This window comes from Parus major, chromosome 23, assembly GCF_001522545.3.
Source record: "Parus major isolate Abel chromosome 23, Parus_major1.1, whole genome shotgun sequence".
NCBI lineage: Eukaryota > Metazoa > Chordata > Aves > Passeriformes > Paridae > Parus > Parus major.
Genome location: NC_031791.1, coordinates 3,840,144 through 3,857,256, shown reverse-complemented (window position 1 = coordinate 3,857,256; position 17,113 = coordinate 3,840,144). Strand labels below are relative to the sequence as shown.

Below are 17,113 nucleotides of genomic sequence, written 5' to 3'. Positions count from 1 at the left end.
AAGGAATCTGTGACATCCGTCCTGCTGTGATCTGTAACAATATTGGGATTAAATTAGCTTCCCTGAGCTGCAGAGAGGTCAGTGTGTAAGGCCCCTGGTTAATCCAGCAGGCCAGAGAGAACAGAAGCCTCCCTGCATTGGGAAAGGAAAACAACGGGGTCTGTTTGCAATCCATGTGGCTAATTCAAACAGCATTCCTCAAACAACAGGGGAAAGGGCCTTCGGAGCGAATGGGAAAGGAGCGTTTCCCAACACGCACATAATATTGCTCCTCAGGGAGAGGGGAAATGTCCAGACTGCACGGATGAGGAGCCAGAAGACATGTCAGGCCCAGGAAAAGGGTCTGGATAGCCAGGCAGCTGTGGGGCACACAGAAGCTACCCCCTGCCCTAGAGCAGGCCAGTCCTGCTGGCCCTCAGGGCATAGGGGTGCACATCTGGGGCAGGATGAGGCATCTCAGCCCCACCTCTGGGATGACAGGGTCTCACTCTCCTGTCACCTACAGATACTTTTACACTGAAGGAATTTGCGTGGCTCTGTAGCTTGTGGCTCTCAGCATCCAGCTGGGATGACGATCTGGGGACAATCCCAGATGGAGACGCTTCCAGCCTGGGCCAGGCTGCCAGTGCCACTGCCTCTGAGTGCTGCCCATGAGCAGCACGGACTGGATGGAAGCCCGGGCTTGCTTGGGAAGCAGAGGCATGCCTGAGTGATCCTATCAGGAAGTCAGCTCCACATCCTCTGGCTCTCACATCTCCCATAGAAAGCGAGATCCTGGTGCCCCCGTGCCTGACCCCCAGCGCAGGCTGTGCAGCCCTGCCAGGAGCTCAGCCAGAGCAAGTGTCAGGCACTGGCAGAACTGTGCTCCTGAGACTCGAGCTGCTGATGCTTAGCTGTTATTACAAACAATTCCTGGGCTATCTGTCATACTGCAGCAGAGAACCCTCAGAGCAGCAGACCAGAAAAGACCTCGTGTCCAGTCTGGGAGTGTCACAGACACTTCAGGACATACTCGCTTTCCTTCTGCTTTCTCTGTGATTGTTTTTTCTGCTTTTTGCTTATGCTGAGATATTATCAAAGGCTGATGAGGCACTAGGGATGAGTAATGCACCTTCTGTGCCAGCTGGGAATTTGTAGGCACTGGTAGGGTTAATGTGGGTCTGAAAGAAGCTGTGGTGCTCAGTGCTGGATCTGCTTGGTGCAGACCTGGCTACATCCACAGTCCCTGTCCTCAGTTGCACCAGGGGCAAGGGACAGGGCTCCTGGTTGTCCCTGCAGTCCCTGGGCAGGGTCAGCTTTCCAGGGAGACCTCTTTTCACCTTTTTGAGAGAGGCAGAGAGTTTTGCAAAGCAGGAACTACAGAGGGATGAGATTGGACCAAAATATTGCTGGGTTTTATTGTAGAGGAGGACCACATACTTTAAGGGTGGGCTAGGGGATGTGCAGGAATTGGCACTTCCTGTACAGAAGCAGAGTGGGGTTCTCCCCTCAGCTTTGTGCAGAGCCACTGTGCCCATGTTCCAGCCAGAGGAGCCCAGGGAACCTGCTGTGGGTGTCAAGGAACCCTCTGCTTTCAACCCGGAGCGGCTTGGCATCTTATCCTGCTAAAACAGAGATTTCCTCTTTTGTACAAGAAGAGAGAAACAACCTGTTTGGGATTAATTTAGGATCTGTCATGCTAAACAGCCATTAGCTAAAGAAAACCAAGCCTGTAAATGGGCTCCTGTCACAGGGGGAAGAAATGTAGGACTTGGTGCTGGATTTATTGTTCAGGGTGTTAAGGTAGGTTTTAGTGTGATTTACCATCCTCTGCAATGACACCTCTGGCACCAGGGAGCTGTGAGCATGTCCCTCTGCTCTGTTGACTAATTACTGCTGTGCCAGTAGCCCTGTTGCTGCACCTGGGTCTGCCAGCATTGCCAGTACAGAGCTCTGATTTTGGGGTTTATTGCTCAGTTAGAAACTTGATCTACAGCTGTCAGCTGAGGCTGCACCACTCCAGTATCAGAAAGGAAGTTTGGCTGTTCGGTGTGCATGGAATACAAATCTTGGGTACATCAGATTTTTTACTCATGCAGTCATTGGAGTAATGTTGTCCCTGACATTTGGTGGTAGTTGAGAATTTCCTAGAATAGAAAAGTAGAAATAGAAAATAGAAAAAGAAATAGAAATAGAAGAAGGTCTTTGATATGGACACTTGCAGCAGTGACTGCTCAGCATCTGCCAACAAGCAGCACACATTCCCAACACTCCTGTGAGACAGCAAAGATCTCAGTGACATCATTTTTAAATAGAAAACAAGGGACATTTAGCAAGGTGCCAAGGAAAATTCAGGATGAATAAAACTTCCATGTATACGAGCACTAACACACACAGCACAAAGGAAAAGCTGCAGAAAGGGTGAGTTTTCCCTTTTGCCTGTGTTTGGGCTATTTTGCACCTCTGTGTTCACAGCTGCCCACACACAAGTGCTGTGTACGGCCGAGACGATGATGGTGTGTGAAGAATTCATGAGGCTCTCCGAATCTCTGTGTCTGGGGGGGATCTTGATGCCATGTTCTGTATCCATACCCTTGCCCTCCTCTTCCTCAGGGCTGTTGGGTCCATACCAAGTCCTAGTGAGCACGGCCAGACTCATGCCAGCAGCTGTCAGGGATACTCAGGGACCTCCCTTCAATGGGAGCTCATGGGCAGCAGTGTTGAAGGGGAACTGCCCAGCAGGGGATCCAGGAGGGATTCAGGAGCCACCACAGAGCTACTCACATCATTTGAAAGAGCCTGGGCCCTCTGGCTTCAGCTCAGAGCCCTGCTAGCTTGGGGAATGTCCCCCAGGAGTCTGCAGGCATGTCATGCCAAGGGGCTGCCTGGCAGGTTGTCACACGACCCCGGGACAACTGGCCAGGGCACCAGGGCTCTGAGCAGAGCCCCACGGTCTTGAGCATCACATCAGCCCTGTGAGAACCAGGGATGAGGGTCAGTCATGGCTGGGCGCCAGCACTGCTGGCCCTCAGGGGGCTGGTGGCCACCAACTGCTGTGTGTGGCTTGTACAGGAACACTGGGCCAGGGTCCAGCCTGGCTCCCAGGAACACCTGATCTGCTCATCCCACCAGGCATGGTGGGGCTCAGGAAGGTGTTCCCTGCTCACCTGCACCAAGTGGGGTCTCCACGTGTCCATCCTGGAGTGCAGGTGGAGGAGGGAAAGAGAGCTGGCAGAGCAAGGAGGAGAGCTCCCAGGCTGCTCACATGTGCTGCAGGGCAGGTGTCCCAGGCAGCCCCACTGCAGCCACGCTGTTCTCCTGAGCAGGATGGTTTCTTCCTGCTGCACAGCCAGCAATGGAAAAACAACCAGGCTCTGAGCTCCTTGCCTTCATGCTTTCCCCCCTCCAGAGGATAATAAGCTGCTTTTAATATCTGACATGTTTATTAACAGATGCAGTTGTGACAGCTGATGACTTCATATGCCACTTACCACTAAAATGTTAGTAATAACTCAGAATTAACTGTCATAAATAAAAAAGACTACAAAGACAACTCGATGGTGTGTCACTCTGCAGTAATTTACTGAGACCCTGTTGGCTCTGGATGTGAGGCTGGAAGGTCCTTTGTGGAGCTCCAGTCCGGGTTTTGCAACAGTCACAATATTTTGGCTGGATATTGTCTTAGGAGGTGGTACTAGTGGGGTGGAATTCCCTCATGCAGGAGTTTGCACTGGATGCCTTTACAAAGCTGGATACTCTGGTAATAATAATAATAAAAAGCCCCTACCCGGTGGATGGGGACGGAGTCTACGGATTGAGACCAGGATTTATTAATGTGCAAATTGCTCTGATATGATCACATACTTTCTGCTTTGCATACGCAGGGAGCAGCGTGGGCTGATGGAGTAGGAACTAGCCTGAGCGATCTTTATGAGCTGAGATCCTGCACATCGCAGAAGGGTTTGTTTCTCTGTGCAAAACCTGGGACCCTGTTAGAAACCTGCTTTAAAAAACAAGTGACCAAAATATCCAAACGCACCAGACTTCGCCATGAACTCGCCATGAATATATTTTTCATTTTTTTTGACAGAAACGTGTGTGTAACTTTCTCTGGAGGAACTGAGGAATTTTGTAGTTGTTCTTATAGTATTTTAAATCTGAGCACCCAGTAGAGTCTTTTCTGCAGTGATGAGAGAGTGACAAGTTGAAGGTAAGGGCTTCAGCATGCATGTTTGTGTCGATGGAGCTTTTGCAATGTGGGCTGCTAATGAAGAACGCGAGCCGTGTCAGCATCTGACTGTGGGTTTGCCTTGTGCAACGTGGATAATGAGTTCAGACAATGAGAGCCGTGCGAAATCACAGCACGATCTGTGGGATCCCCTTTCTCCCCCCTCTCCCCAAGGTTCGTGGGGCTTGCAGGGAAGCTGGGCTGCTGCGTGTGTCCCCTGCCACCGTGTCCCCTTCCCGTTGTGGGGAAGGGGACATGGGGAGCCGGTCAGGATATTGATGGGCTTGCTGGAGCTTGTAACTGATTCTGGACCTGCAGTGGGTGGCTGTGCCCTGCTGCCCTCCCACTGATCCAGGGACATGGGGCAATGGGAGGACGGGACAGTTAATTTGCTGCTGTCTCAGTACTGCTGTGGCTGCACCTAAGCCAAGCCTCCTGCCACGCACCCATGGGGGCACAGCAGGCTCTGGGAGAGCGCGGGGTAAGTACGGGCTCTGTGGAGTTTTGAATGGATGATCGGTGGAGAAATAGTGAATAGGGATTATGGCAATAATTAGCCGTGGTGTGAGCAGCTGGTGCTGATGAGCAGGGGAAGTGCTGCTAGTGGATCCAGTGCTGGCTGCCATGGGTCAGCGAGGGCTCCCACAGCCAGGGCATGGGTCAAGGTGGCTTCAGCCTCAGTCCTCTGTGCTGATGGAGCCAGGTGCTGTGAGATGGGGGTGGGGGTGACTGGGGCTTGGTCACCCCTGGGCTGCTGCAGTATTTTACAGGCTCAGGCATGTGTGTTCCCTTGAATGGTAGAGAGGTGGGGTGCTCAGTTGATGCAGTTTGGGTTTAAAGAGGCACCTTACGGTAAAAGACATTAAAATAGGGTAATAGTGGCAGAAGAAAATTCTGCATGACAAGGCAAGCATGGAGCCTCCACTCTGCTGCACAGGGGTCAGTGGGTCCCCACGCAAAAAAATCCTGTCACATGAAGGTCTGTGAACTTGGGGGCAGTGCTTACAATGCTGTTTGCGGCAGCCAGGTCTGTGCTGAAATCCTGTAGGGGCTGGGCACTTGCAGTGAAACATCTGCCCAGAGGGTTCTCTGTTTGGAGTGATTTTGTCTGAAGTCCACTGAAGACCCTGGAGCAGGTGAACTCCTGACTCCATCCACCCACCCTGCTGTGGGGCCAGGACTGTGGAGGCTGGGTGGGAGCATGGCAGCAGCACTGTGGGCCTGGGAATGCCAATGCTGCAACATGCCTGGAAACCACCCTGGAAAAAAGGCTCATTTCAGCTGGATCAGCTCCCTGGCCCCTGCTTGGCCGCTGCCAGAGCAGCAGCACCACCCTGAGGGATGCGGCAGGGAGGAGCTGGGGTGCTCTGGAGATAAAGGGCCAGTGAGCCCCTGAGCACAGCCAAAACCAGCCAGCTGTGCTGAGCAAGCATAAACCCCACATTTCTATCAGCCAAACTAGATGTGAGCTGGCATAGCTCTTCCTGGACTGTGAGGCTGGAGCTGTGATGAGCAACAGAGCTGAGGGCCAGGTCAAACCTCCTGACCTATGGGAACAGCTCTGGAGTGGGACAGACAGGACCATGCAGCTGAGACAGGTGGCACTGGCAGCAGGGACCCTTCCCCTGTGCAGTGTGAGGGTGACCTGTCATCTTGACAAGGATGGAAGTGCCTGTCTTTGCCTAAAACCTGGGAAATACCGACAGGTTTCCTGTCATACCCACCACCAGCCTGCCTCCAGGAAGATCCTCTGGGACTGCACCTCACATGCTCATGGGCAGCGGGGCAGCGTGGGTTGGCTGTGGGATGTCCTTCATTGCAAACCACCTGAGCACTGCCAGGCTTGCAGAGCTCAGAACTTGCTCCCCATGTTGTGGTGGTGCAGGGGGCTGTCATCCCACAAAAGGGCAGAGTTTGGATGGGCTCATTCCAGGCTGGCAGCAGCAACTGGTCTGGCAGGCAACCCTGGCTGCCTGCTCGCTCCCTCTTGCTCTGTCCTGCCACACGCCCAGAGCTGAGGCTGTGGGTTATTTTTCCCAGTTTGTTTTCCTCTGCTGCTGGAGTTGGTGCTACTCCTGGCTCTTCAGGGCTCAGGTTTCCCTGGCAGAGATGTCTGGGAAAGCCAGAGCACCGGGAATCCCTTCAGGAAGCTCTGCTTGGCAGATGGTTCCTGTGCCCATGGCCAAGCAGAAAGCCCCAGGTGCTGCTCTGCCCTGGGCTTTGGACTTTGGCTCTGCCTTTGCAGCTCAGCACAACACATCATGGCTCATTGGGCCCCTGTGAGCCTGGAAACTTGTGTTTACAAAGCAGGCAGGGTCTGTGGTGGAAGGAAGTATAAGCCCTTGTTTGCATGCATTTCCACAGAAATTAAGAGGGAAATTGCGTATTGAGCTGAATGTGTGCACTTGTTGTAGGATGAGCCTCAGCACCCCTGACTGTGCTTCCCAGTTTGTGTCAGACCCTCCTGCTCCCCCACCCCTGGGGCTATACCTGACACGGTGTGTGTCCACCCCACACCTCCTGGGACACCTGCTGAGCATGTCCCTGCTTAGCAATGTGCCTTTAGGAAGCCCTTTTTATGGGAAGAGACAGATTTTCAGTGCCCTGGTCTGTGCTACCCTGAATTGGGCTGTTCTGTTTCCTGGTCTGAAATCTGGTTGTGCTGCTCTGGTGAGTTACTGATTTGTAGCAGGCTCAAAGCCACCGCAGCTGTACCTAACAGACACAGGTTTGCTGCTCCCCTGACTGCAGTTGGATCTCCAGGCACAGAGCTGTGCCTGCCAGGATGATTCCAGTGCAATTCCAGATGCTGCTCTGGTTCTGTGGAGAAGCAGCAGGCATGGATCCTGCAAGTGCCTCAGGGCTCTGCCTCCTCCTCCTTCTCCAGAGCAGCGTGCTGCCTCTGCGCTGGCATGAGGGCCATGGGAATCCCCCTGTAAAACATTTCCTGATGTTTTACAGTGCTGAAGCACAAGCACTCCTGGAGGGAGGCCTGTGGCACTATGGATCACAGGGCTTCTTGGAGCAGCTACTGTAGGGGCACTGCACGAGGTGGGCAAGGAGCCGGGGCTGGAGCTGCAGGGGCTGAGGTGCTGCTGACACTTGGAGCAGCTCCCACTGCCAGGCCAGGGCAGGGGGATGACCATGAGCAGCAGCCTCCCCTCAGCGTATTCCCAATCCTGGGTCACAGCACGGCTCCACAGATCCGGAATGCAGTGCAGGAGCTAGCGGAAGAAGTCAGACCTCAACAATGCTGTGGATAGCTCTCCTGCCAGATTGGGCTTTATTATTTTATTTTTTCAGTGAAGTTTATGGGTTGGGGATTTTGCAGAACTTGGCACTGGGATCCAATATCAAATGAAGACCTTCTGGTTCGGAAATTTGACTTAATGCAGCCGTCTTTTATTGCTTCAAGGATTAAGCAGAACAAAGTGACTCTGCCTGTGCATGTGCGGAGATGTTTGCCAGAGGTACGTGAGACACCCTGTGGCAGCTCTGATGGCTGAGCCAAGTGTGGTGGGACCTTCCACTGCGGAGGGTTTCACAGTGCTGCTCCTGGAACATTAGCCCTGCCGACAGGAAAACAGTCCTCGGGAACACAGCAGAAGAGAGGGACTTTCCCAAAGAGAATGAGGGCCCAAACCTACTCCCTTCAGCCCTTCCCTCCCGCGGAAGGCTGGCGGAGCTGGCAGGAGCTCTGCTGTGGGGTCACCAGAGCAGGGAAGTAGGGCACAGGGAGCACCATGACCATCCCTGTGTGCCTCTGGGACAGGGACAATGATAACCAGTGCCATCACTGGTGTTTGAGGGGCCTGTTGAAAGCTCCACAAAGGCAGGCTGGGGAATGAGCTGGCAGCGTGGGGTTGCTGCTGCCACTCACAACCTTCTGGAGCCAGACCTTGCCCTGGGGCTGGGAGGCCTCGGTGTGTCCCAGGTGCTGTCCCCTGGTGAGGGGCTGGGAGATGAGTGACCAAACTAACCTGAGTGAGACCCTGCTAAACCATGACTCCTCCTGCAGGAAGCCAGTTTGTGCATATTTACACCCCTCGCTGACTACCAGGAGGAAATTCAAATTCCCTATCCAGCTCCAGGACCTGGAAACCCAAATTCCCCACCTCACAGCAGGTGCCCAGCTGGCTGTTGGCAGTGACCTGGCAGTTCCCAAGGGTTCACTCCTACTGCTGCTGTAACCAGGTTTGTCCTGCCTCCAGCATCTGGTCCTTCTCTCCAAGGCTCAGTAAACCTTTGGAGAGCCTGTTTACATTTCGGATCCCTGGTACATTCAGCAAGAGGCAATATATCAGCAATTTAGTTATTGTGGATTAGGTCTCAGATATCCTGGGGATATAATGTTGGTCTTTCTCACCTTGTGTGTAGGAGGACTAATGGCAAATTATCTGGATGGTTTACATTTTCTGGTTTGTATTGGAGCTCCCAAGGACCAATTTATCCTGATTGAATTGCAAACAAGGCTTAGTGCCATCTCAGATTCAAGGGGCCAGATCTCTCCATAAATGAATTCAGAGCAATTCAGGTTACCCCAAATTCTTCCTGTAGATGGGATAATGGCATAAATCCTGCTAATGTTTAGACTGGAAATTGTTTGTAGCAACCTGAGCTTGACTGATGGCTGCAGTAACAGAAAGAATCATAACTTGTGTCCTGTGGTGAGGGTGGGAAGAACTGCAGTCCAGCCAGATGGCTCACCACAAACCCCCAGGTGCTCATGGGGAGGATTTGGAGACCTGTGTGTGACCTGCCAAGACACTGACTCTGCTGCACCTAGAATGCCAGTGGCCTTTCTGAGCTGAGGCAGCAGCTGTGGCCAAGCCCAGGCTCTCTTTGGGTGAGAAAGCAAGGAAACAAGGAGGATAAAGTGTGTGCTTGCTGGGTTTATGCTGTGGTCTCAAGGTTTCCCATGGCACTTCCCTGCGCTGCCCAAGCCCTCAGAAATGGGGTGCGTGGTGGTGGCACCAGCTTCACACTGGCTCTTGGCACGCTGGGGCTGTGTTTGCTCCCTCTGGACATCCATCCCTGCTGCTGTCCCCATGCCGGGGATCCGTGCCCAAACTGTGAGTGTTGTGTAAACACGGCGTGTGCTTCCTGTGAAGCCGACGTAATTAAAAACCGGGCCTGGCAGAGCGAGCGGCGGCACCAGGGTCCCTCCGGAGCCGCTGGCACTCGCTCGGGCTGTGCTGCGCTGGGCCTGCTCACACCCACTGCCATCCCCAGGGTCCTGCGGCCGTGCTGGCCATGGCTGGACTCTCCCACACCACCTGTCCGGAGAGCCCCTCCTGACCCGCTGCCCCTCAGGTGCCCAAATGCAGAGGAGCTGCGGGGATCCCTGCTCTGCACAGCTCCCTGCTCCGTAAATACTCCCGCAGCCTGGCTTAAACGCTTGACAGTGTTTATAAAGCAGCTTGCAGCAAACAGGCTTGGAAGTGCAGAACAAGTTGGTGTTTACATAAGTGACTAATTATTTATTTGAAAATCCTGTGGACGAGCCGTGGGCTGTAACGACAAGCACATGGGGAGCGCTGGGCTCCTGCCCCGGCAGTGGCAGCAGGGACACGGTGAAAAGTTCAGAACCACCAGGGTGGGGGGATGGTGGCGATGGCCCCACAGAGCCCGGTGGCCCCACAGAGCCCAGCTCTGTCGGCACAGGTGAGCCAGGAGGTGCCCACACCAGGCACAGCTCAGTGTTCATGCCCTGTGCTGCCACAAGACCCAGCTGTACCCGGGTCACATCTCCCTGCAGCAGCTGCCGGCCCACGCCTGCTGCTGGGGCAGCCCCCTCACTCCAGGTGTTCAGTGTGTGGCCAAAACTCCCCTCAGGAACCTGCTTGGGCCAGCGGTCCTTCAGCAGGGCCCCCAGCCAGGGTGGGCCAGGGAGGGGATCGGACCCCTGGGGACCCAGTCCATCCCAGGCTGAAGCCGGGCTCACTTCCAGCACTGTTGCCACCAGTTGTTTAGGGCATTGGTGATTGCGCAGTTATTATAAAGGGATTAAAACAATTTTCTGTTTCATTTGACTTCACAGAGCAAATTTTGTCGCCTTTATTCCAGTACAATGTCCGCCATTGGCAGGGCTTTGCTCTGCCCAGCTGTGGAGGGGAGTGGGGCCCGGCTTGGCAGTGCCAGATCTCTCGGTGCAGTATGGAACTTGCCCTTGCCTCACACCGGGCACAGGGGAAACAGCTTGAAAACTATGGGGGAAATGCCCTGTCAGCAGCCAGCTGGAGCAAGGGCTTGGGTGTTCACAGGAGAAGATGGTACATGTGGAGGCCTGGGTGCTGCCTGGCCATTGGGCAGCTGGGCTTCCCCTCTCTCTCCAGAAATTCCTGCAGAGCCATTGTTTTGCTGCCTGGCCTGTCCTGCTGGTGCTACCATCTCCTCACTCTGTCCTGCTGTGCACAGTGGGCTCTGCGCCCTGGCTGGGTGAGGGTGGTTTGGTGCTCGCAGACGGGCTCGCTGCCCCACACCAGGCTCTGCCGCACACCAGGCTCTCTGCCCCATGCTGGGTTTACTGTCCCACACCAAGATCACTGCCCCATGCCAGGTTCACTAACCCACACCAAGCTCACTGCCTCACACCGAGATCACTGCCCCACGCCAGGCTCACTGCCCCACGCCAGGCTCACTAACCCACACCAAGCTCACTGCCCCACACTAGGCTCACTGCCTCACACTGAGATCACTGCCTCATGCCAGGCACACTGCCCTACACTGAGATCACTGTCCCACACCCGGCCATCTCTGCCACTGAGCCTGGCACAGAGCAGCTCCTGCACTCAGCCCTGTGCAGGCAGTGCTGACCCTGCCCTTCTGCTTCAGGGAACGGGAGATGGGAGGTTTGGAAATTCCCTTGGAGCAGAAACGCAGCGTTTTGGGCAGTTTGTGGAGGATCCCACCCCGTCCCTAGACAGCCCCAGCCCTAGGTGGGGACTGCAACTCTCTTCTAGGCTTGACTACCAGCCCCAGAGGTGCCCACTTGATGGGAAACATCTTGTGTGCCTGGCACCTGCAGCAACCATCTGCCGCTTGGGGAGGGCAGCCCAAGGGTCTGGCTCTATTTTAAACAAGTTCCAGTTATAACTACTGTTTGCAGTACTGGCAGATGGCAAAGATGCACTGAGCATTTCGACAGGTGCTGATTATGAGCAACAGGGACTAATGGATGAGGCTGGAGCACAGTTCTCCCCACACCACTTGGGGTGCCACTATCTGCCAGCACCCTACAGTGCACCCCACAACCCCTGTGCTCACCCCCAGCCATTGTGGGAGCAATACTGTCTGTCAAGTTAACCTGTTCTCCTATTCTTTTGCAGTTCCTGCCAGTGTACCTGGAAACTGTGACCAGCTAACACCCACCGCCGAGCCCCCAATGGGACTAGGGCTGCGCTCCTGCACTCCTGACAGGCATGAAGGTAGAGCCATGTTACCTGCTACCTAAGCTCGTTGGTGCTGCTGTAGTTTGTGGATATGGTTCCAGACCTGGCTCTGTGCACAGACTCTCAGCTCTGATCCCACCCGAGAGGATTTAGCGGCTGCAGAGACCCCAACTGTGGAGCACACTCCCCCAACCACCCCGCGACGGAGGGGCTGCAGCGCTGGAGAGTTACTATGCAGCTTGGACTGCTTGTGGTGGTGGTTTTTCTAAGCTCGATGGATCTAACAGGCAGCAGCAAAGTGGTGAAGGGCAAGAGGCAAAGACGAAGTATGTATGAAATGCTTTTCTTCTCTATTCCTCTCATGATGCCATGAAGGTCATGCTGGTGTGAATGTGTTTATAAGACAGGGAGCTGGGCAGGGCCTGCAGTGCCCCAAGAGCCTGCAGAGATCCCCCAGTTCCACTCCCTATGTCCCCTGACCTGCCACAGCTCTGAGCTGCAGTGTCCCCTGAGGTCACGGGGCGGGGGGGGGGTCGGGGGGGGGAGTGTGTTATGCCTCCAGCCCAGAGGGTCCCTGGTGAGGCTCGTGCAGGGCAGCCAGGCAGAATTGGCATGAGAGCAGCCACAGGCGTTTGCCCTCCTTTATGTAAGCTCATGTTAGAACTGTTTTACATTAAAACTGCTTTAAATTGAATTATATAAAATTGATTTTATATTAAAACTGGGACTGCTGAGCCCTGGGAGAACAAGGAAAACCTGACGTCATGGCTAATGCTATAAAGGGCAATTTCCAGCGAGGGCCCAGTTTATACTTTTGCCGTGGATGTGGAGCTTGGCACCAGGGCCCAACACTGTGGGAGGGATGGGGCCGGACCCCTGGGGCTCTCTGTGCAGAGAGGCCTGAGCCCACAGTGCCAAGGGGGTCCCAATCCAGACCAGTGAGCCCTCCTGGAACTGGGGGCTGAGGACCCCCTGCCCTCAGTGTCTCTTCCCAAGGCTGAAGCAGACCCCACACCCACAGGCCTGGCGATGGTGATGGGGCTGGGGCAGGCAGCAGGAGCTGCCAGGCTCTGCGGACACGGCAGGGGGCCAGTGCAGCTCTCTCACCTCTAGTCCTGTCACATGAACACTGTGCTGCTCCGCACTTGCTTTTGAAGTGTAGTAAACATAGCATTTAAAAGAATAAATTTTTAAATACACAGCTTTTCTATAAACAAGGACATGGCTTGCATAATAAACTAATAAAAATAACCTGCATTCTAGTCTGCAAAGAATGCGATTGGTTTCAAAACAAGCAGCATTTTATATGATAATGAAAAGCAGAAAACTTGCAAGACATGAGATTGAGTATTTTTCTTGGACTGAATGTAGGAGCTGAGAACACATCTCTGTTTTGGGGGCAGTGACACCTTCCGACTGCCAGAGAAAATTTAACATAGTCAGGGTCAGAGTGAGATCCAGCATGGGATGCAGCATGGATGGAATTAGTGGAACAGTTTTGCTCCAGGGCCTTGTGCTCTGGTCCCTGCTGGTCCTTGGCACAGAGGCACCTCCAAGCAGGGAGGCAGCAGGAGGTGCTGGACCCCTGGGCACATGCCCGTAGTTAGTGTCTGCCCCACACGGGCATCAGTGCTGGGAGGCAGTGGGCTGGGGTGGGCAGTGCTGGGGCTCTGCGCACAGTTGGTGGCTGCTTCTGGGTCCTGCTCCTCAGCATGGGCATTGCTGTGACTCTCGTGCCTGTGCTCAGCACAGCTCTGGCTCCTGTGGGCTTTGGGGACGCAGCCACGAGTCCTCGTGCTGTGAGTGTGTCAGTGCTGCAGGACCCTGGCCCTTGCTTTGTCCCAGTTCCTTCCCTTCCTGCCAGTGGTTTGAGGTCACAGCTGGTTCCTGCATAGCCCGGCACTAACCACTGCCTCTCTCCTGCTCTTCCAGTCAGCACCGAGCTGAGTCAGGGCTGTGCCAGAGGCTGTGACCTGTGCTCTGAGTTCAATGGGTGCCTGAGGTGCTCCCCCAAACTCTTCATCCTTCTGGAGCGGAACGATATCCGACAGATTGGGATTTGCCTGCCTTCTTGTCCACTGGGATACTTTGGCCTTCGCAATACGGACATGAACAAGTGCATCAGTGAGTGTGGGGCTGGGAGGTGGCAGTGCTCTGCAGGGCAGCACATGCCTCTGCTCAGGTGCAGGAGGTGCTGTGGCTCTATGGAAAAGGTGAGGCAGGGCTAAGCATGGCAGCCTGAAAAGAGACCTGCTCAGCACCTCATGAGCATGTTGTGCACATGGGATCTTGCAGGACAGTTTTGTTATACGGGCTGCCAGACTGGCAGCCTTTGGGAGAAGGGAGATCCTTTCAGGCATTTAGTGCCTCTTTTCCTGCTCTATTGCCCACCAGACTCAGGCGGCTCTGAGTGAAATCCTTGGCTTGCATCTTGTAGCCAGAGCACCAGAAAGAGCTGGACATGGAAACATGCAGTCAGTCCCCTGGCAGGTCCCTGCACAGCACCCTCACAGCCAGGTTTCATTCTAGCTCCCTTTCCATGCAGCCTGTTCTGTAGCTGCAGCTGGAGCCGGGACTATGTCCTTTGCACTGTCCCCTTTGGCTGACTGATGCTCAGCTGAACACCAGCCCAAAACTTTCCCACTCTGACTGATTCTGTCCTGGCAGTGGCTGTTGCTGGTCGTGAGAGCTGCAGGCCAGGGAATGGTGCAAAGAAAGCTCACTTCTGAGTGGCAGCCTGGCAGGAAGCTCAGAGACATGCCCTGGTTGCTGCGAGATCCCTGGGAGCCAGGACTGGCAGTGTGGAGCTTCTTAAGTCTTTTGTTCACATTGGCTTACATGATGGCTTTGGTGTTTGTTTTTTTTCCCCAGAATGCAAAATTGAGAACTGTGAGTCCTGTTTCAGTCGAAACTTTTGCACAAAATGTAAGGAAGGTTTGTATTTGCACAAAGGGAGATGTTACGTCACATGCCCCGAAGGCTATGCTGCTGCCAACGGCACCATGGAGTGCAGCAGTCCTGGTAAGCAGCCCTGCACTCCGCTGTCTGGGCATGGGTCATGCTGCAGTGGGGTTTAGATGATGAACTGAAACCCTCATCATACCCGTGTCAAGGGGGTGCCAGCACAACCCTTTGTGGGGCCCTCAGGGAACCAGCCTGGATGGGGAGCAGCCCCAGGTGTTTATCAGCTGTTACCCAGAGCTGGCAAGGAAAGGGGTGCTGGGGGATTTAGGAACCTTCTGGGGAAACCCACACACACTCCCTTGCAGCCTAAGGTGGGGAGAGAGGCAGGGGTGGGATCAGGGATGGCCTGAGTTGGCAGCCCAGGAACGGGAGTTACAGCTGGGCTCTCTTGTTATCGGCAGCACAATGTGAAATGAGCGAGTGGGGGCCGTGGGGGCCCTGCTCCAAGAAAAGGAAGCTCTGTGGCTTCAAGAAGGGCAATGAAGACCGAACACGGCGGATTCTGCAGGCTCCCTCTGGGGACATGTCTCTGTGTCCTCCAACCACAGAGGTGCGGCGATGCACGGTGCAGAAGAACCAGTGCCCCGAAGGTGAGCAGAACTGGGGGGGGTCTCACCATCCCTCCCCACACCCTGTAGAGGTCAGGCACAAGGAGTCAGCCAATTGCCCAGTGTCACAAATGTGCTGTGCAGCTCCTGACTCCTCTGAAGTGCAGGGGATATGGATGTGACGGCACTTGGAAGAGCTGCAGGTGGAAGGGGCAACAGCCCCCAGGAGGGTGATCCTTGGCACAGCTTGCCATGTGTACCACAGATTTCAGCTGTTTTAGTTTCTTCCCTGGCCAGAAAGCAGCCAAGGGTGCATGCCTGTGTGCTGCTGAGATGGGAGTTGTCTTCTCTACCAGAATGCTTAGGTCTGTTTATCCCAGGAATTAGTGTCTTCAGGACGAATGGTGGTTTGGCTGTCTTGTTACAGAATGGACAGGGATTGCAGCTGTGTTGAGTGTCCTGAGGGGAAACGGCTCTGAGCAGTGATTAAATGCACAGTAATTAATCAGCAGGGCAGGGGGAGCTGGACAGGGCCGATCTGTTCCCTGATGCCTCAGTCTACCTCGCACTACCCCTTTGCTTTACTGCAGGGAAAAGGAAGAAAAAGGAAGAGCAAGGAAAGCAAGATAATGGGAATAGAAATCGGAAAGACACCAAAGACACTAAGTCTGGCACCAAGAAGAGGAAGAACAAACAGAGAGGGGCCACAGTGCCTGCGACGCTCGCTAGCCCTGCCCAGTAGCTGGCCCTGTGCGTCACCTGATGGCAAGACTCCATTGCTGCTATGTATATGAAAGCTTTATTGAACAGAGCACTGCTACACCATGTACACGTGTCCAGAGACAGACATATACTCCAGACTGACCCAGAGGCCACACACACAGTACTTATGGAGGCTGCACACACCCCCCGCCCAGGACTGTGGAAGAATGCTGCTGAGGAGTGGGAGCACACATGGAGGCAAAGCCCATGGCCCCAGGGCTCTGTGGGGACACTGCAGGGAGGAGAGGTGGAGCATAAATCAGTGAAGGACCCAGACGTGGGACTGATTTCATGATCGAAGGCCTCAACTGGAGCCCAAGCACGTGGCCCCAGCACAGCCCCACTCAGCCAGGGGATGAGACTGAACCCACATGGCCACTCTCCCTGACCTGGGACCCAGACACACACAGCAGTGGCCTCTTTCTCTTCCCTCACCCCTTATTTTGTGTTTTAAGCTGTATGACTTTATCATTGCGAATACATGTTAAAAGTTTGTGGTAAGAGGTCAGTGGTATCTGCCCTAAATCTGCTTCAAAGAATTATTTCAAATTAAAAAAAAAAAAAACAAAAAAAACAAAATCAAAATGACAACCAGCTTCCTGAGTGTGTGGTTCATACCTTGGCCCCTATGGAGGCTGGTGTCCCACAGGACAGAGACTCACTTGTGGAAGGGAAACTCACCAAAGCTTTAAGAAAATCCCAGAAAATGCTGCCAGCTGCACTGCAGCCACAAGTCAGCTGTCCTGCGTGAGGGACCCCAACTGCACCCCGCTGAGCCCCGAGGAATTCCCCACTGAAGGATCCACTTAACACACAGCAGATTGAGAAAACGAGAGGTCTCAACAAACCACAAGCTGCTGAAGCATTGTGACTCGGCTCAGACAGTCACAGCAGCAGGACAATCCTGGGCTGGGGACAGCCGGTCCAGCTGCCGGCCACCACCCTGGAGCGTGGCAGGAGGGAGGCAGGTGGGAGGGGGAAGGCACAGCTCAGGTCCTGCAGAAGAGAAACAAAATTTTATATTGTCTGCATCCCACTGATTGGAATTTCCCGGATTTTCCTGCTCTGCGAGAGCTGATACCTGAGCAGAGGAACTGGGACAAGGACTGTGCAAGATCTGGTGAGCCCTGTGTGGGATGTGTGGGTTCGCTGTCTGCTCTGCTCAGGGAGCTCTTCCTTTGGCAGGGTGGCTCACCATCACTGCCCTGGGATTTTAAAATGTGCTTTCTCTGTATAAATAT

General features: G+C 54.3%; 1 protein-coding gene across 1 annotated transcript; it reads left to right on the top strand.

Moving 5' to 3' along the window:
* The first annotated feature begins 3,699 nt into the window (after positions 1–3,699).
* Positions 3,700–17,113, top strand: RSPO1 (R-spondin 1). Its single transcript, XM_033519625.1, has 6 exons — positions 3,700–4,189; positions 11,536–11,924; positions 13,531–13,722; positions 14,470–14,619; positions 14,964–15,152; positions 15,701–17,113. Exons 2-6 carry the CDS (start codon positions 11,831–11,833, stop codon positions 15,850–15,852), a joined length of 777 nt encoding a protein of 258 aa, XP_033375516.1. The 5' UTR covers positions 3,700–4,189; positions 11,536–11,830; the 3' UTR covers positions 15,853–17,113.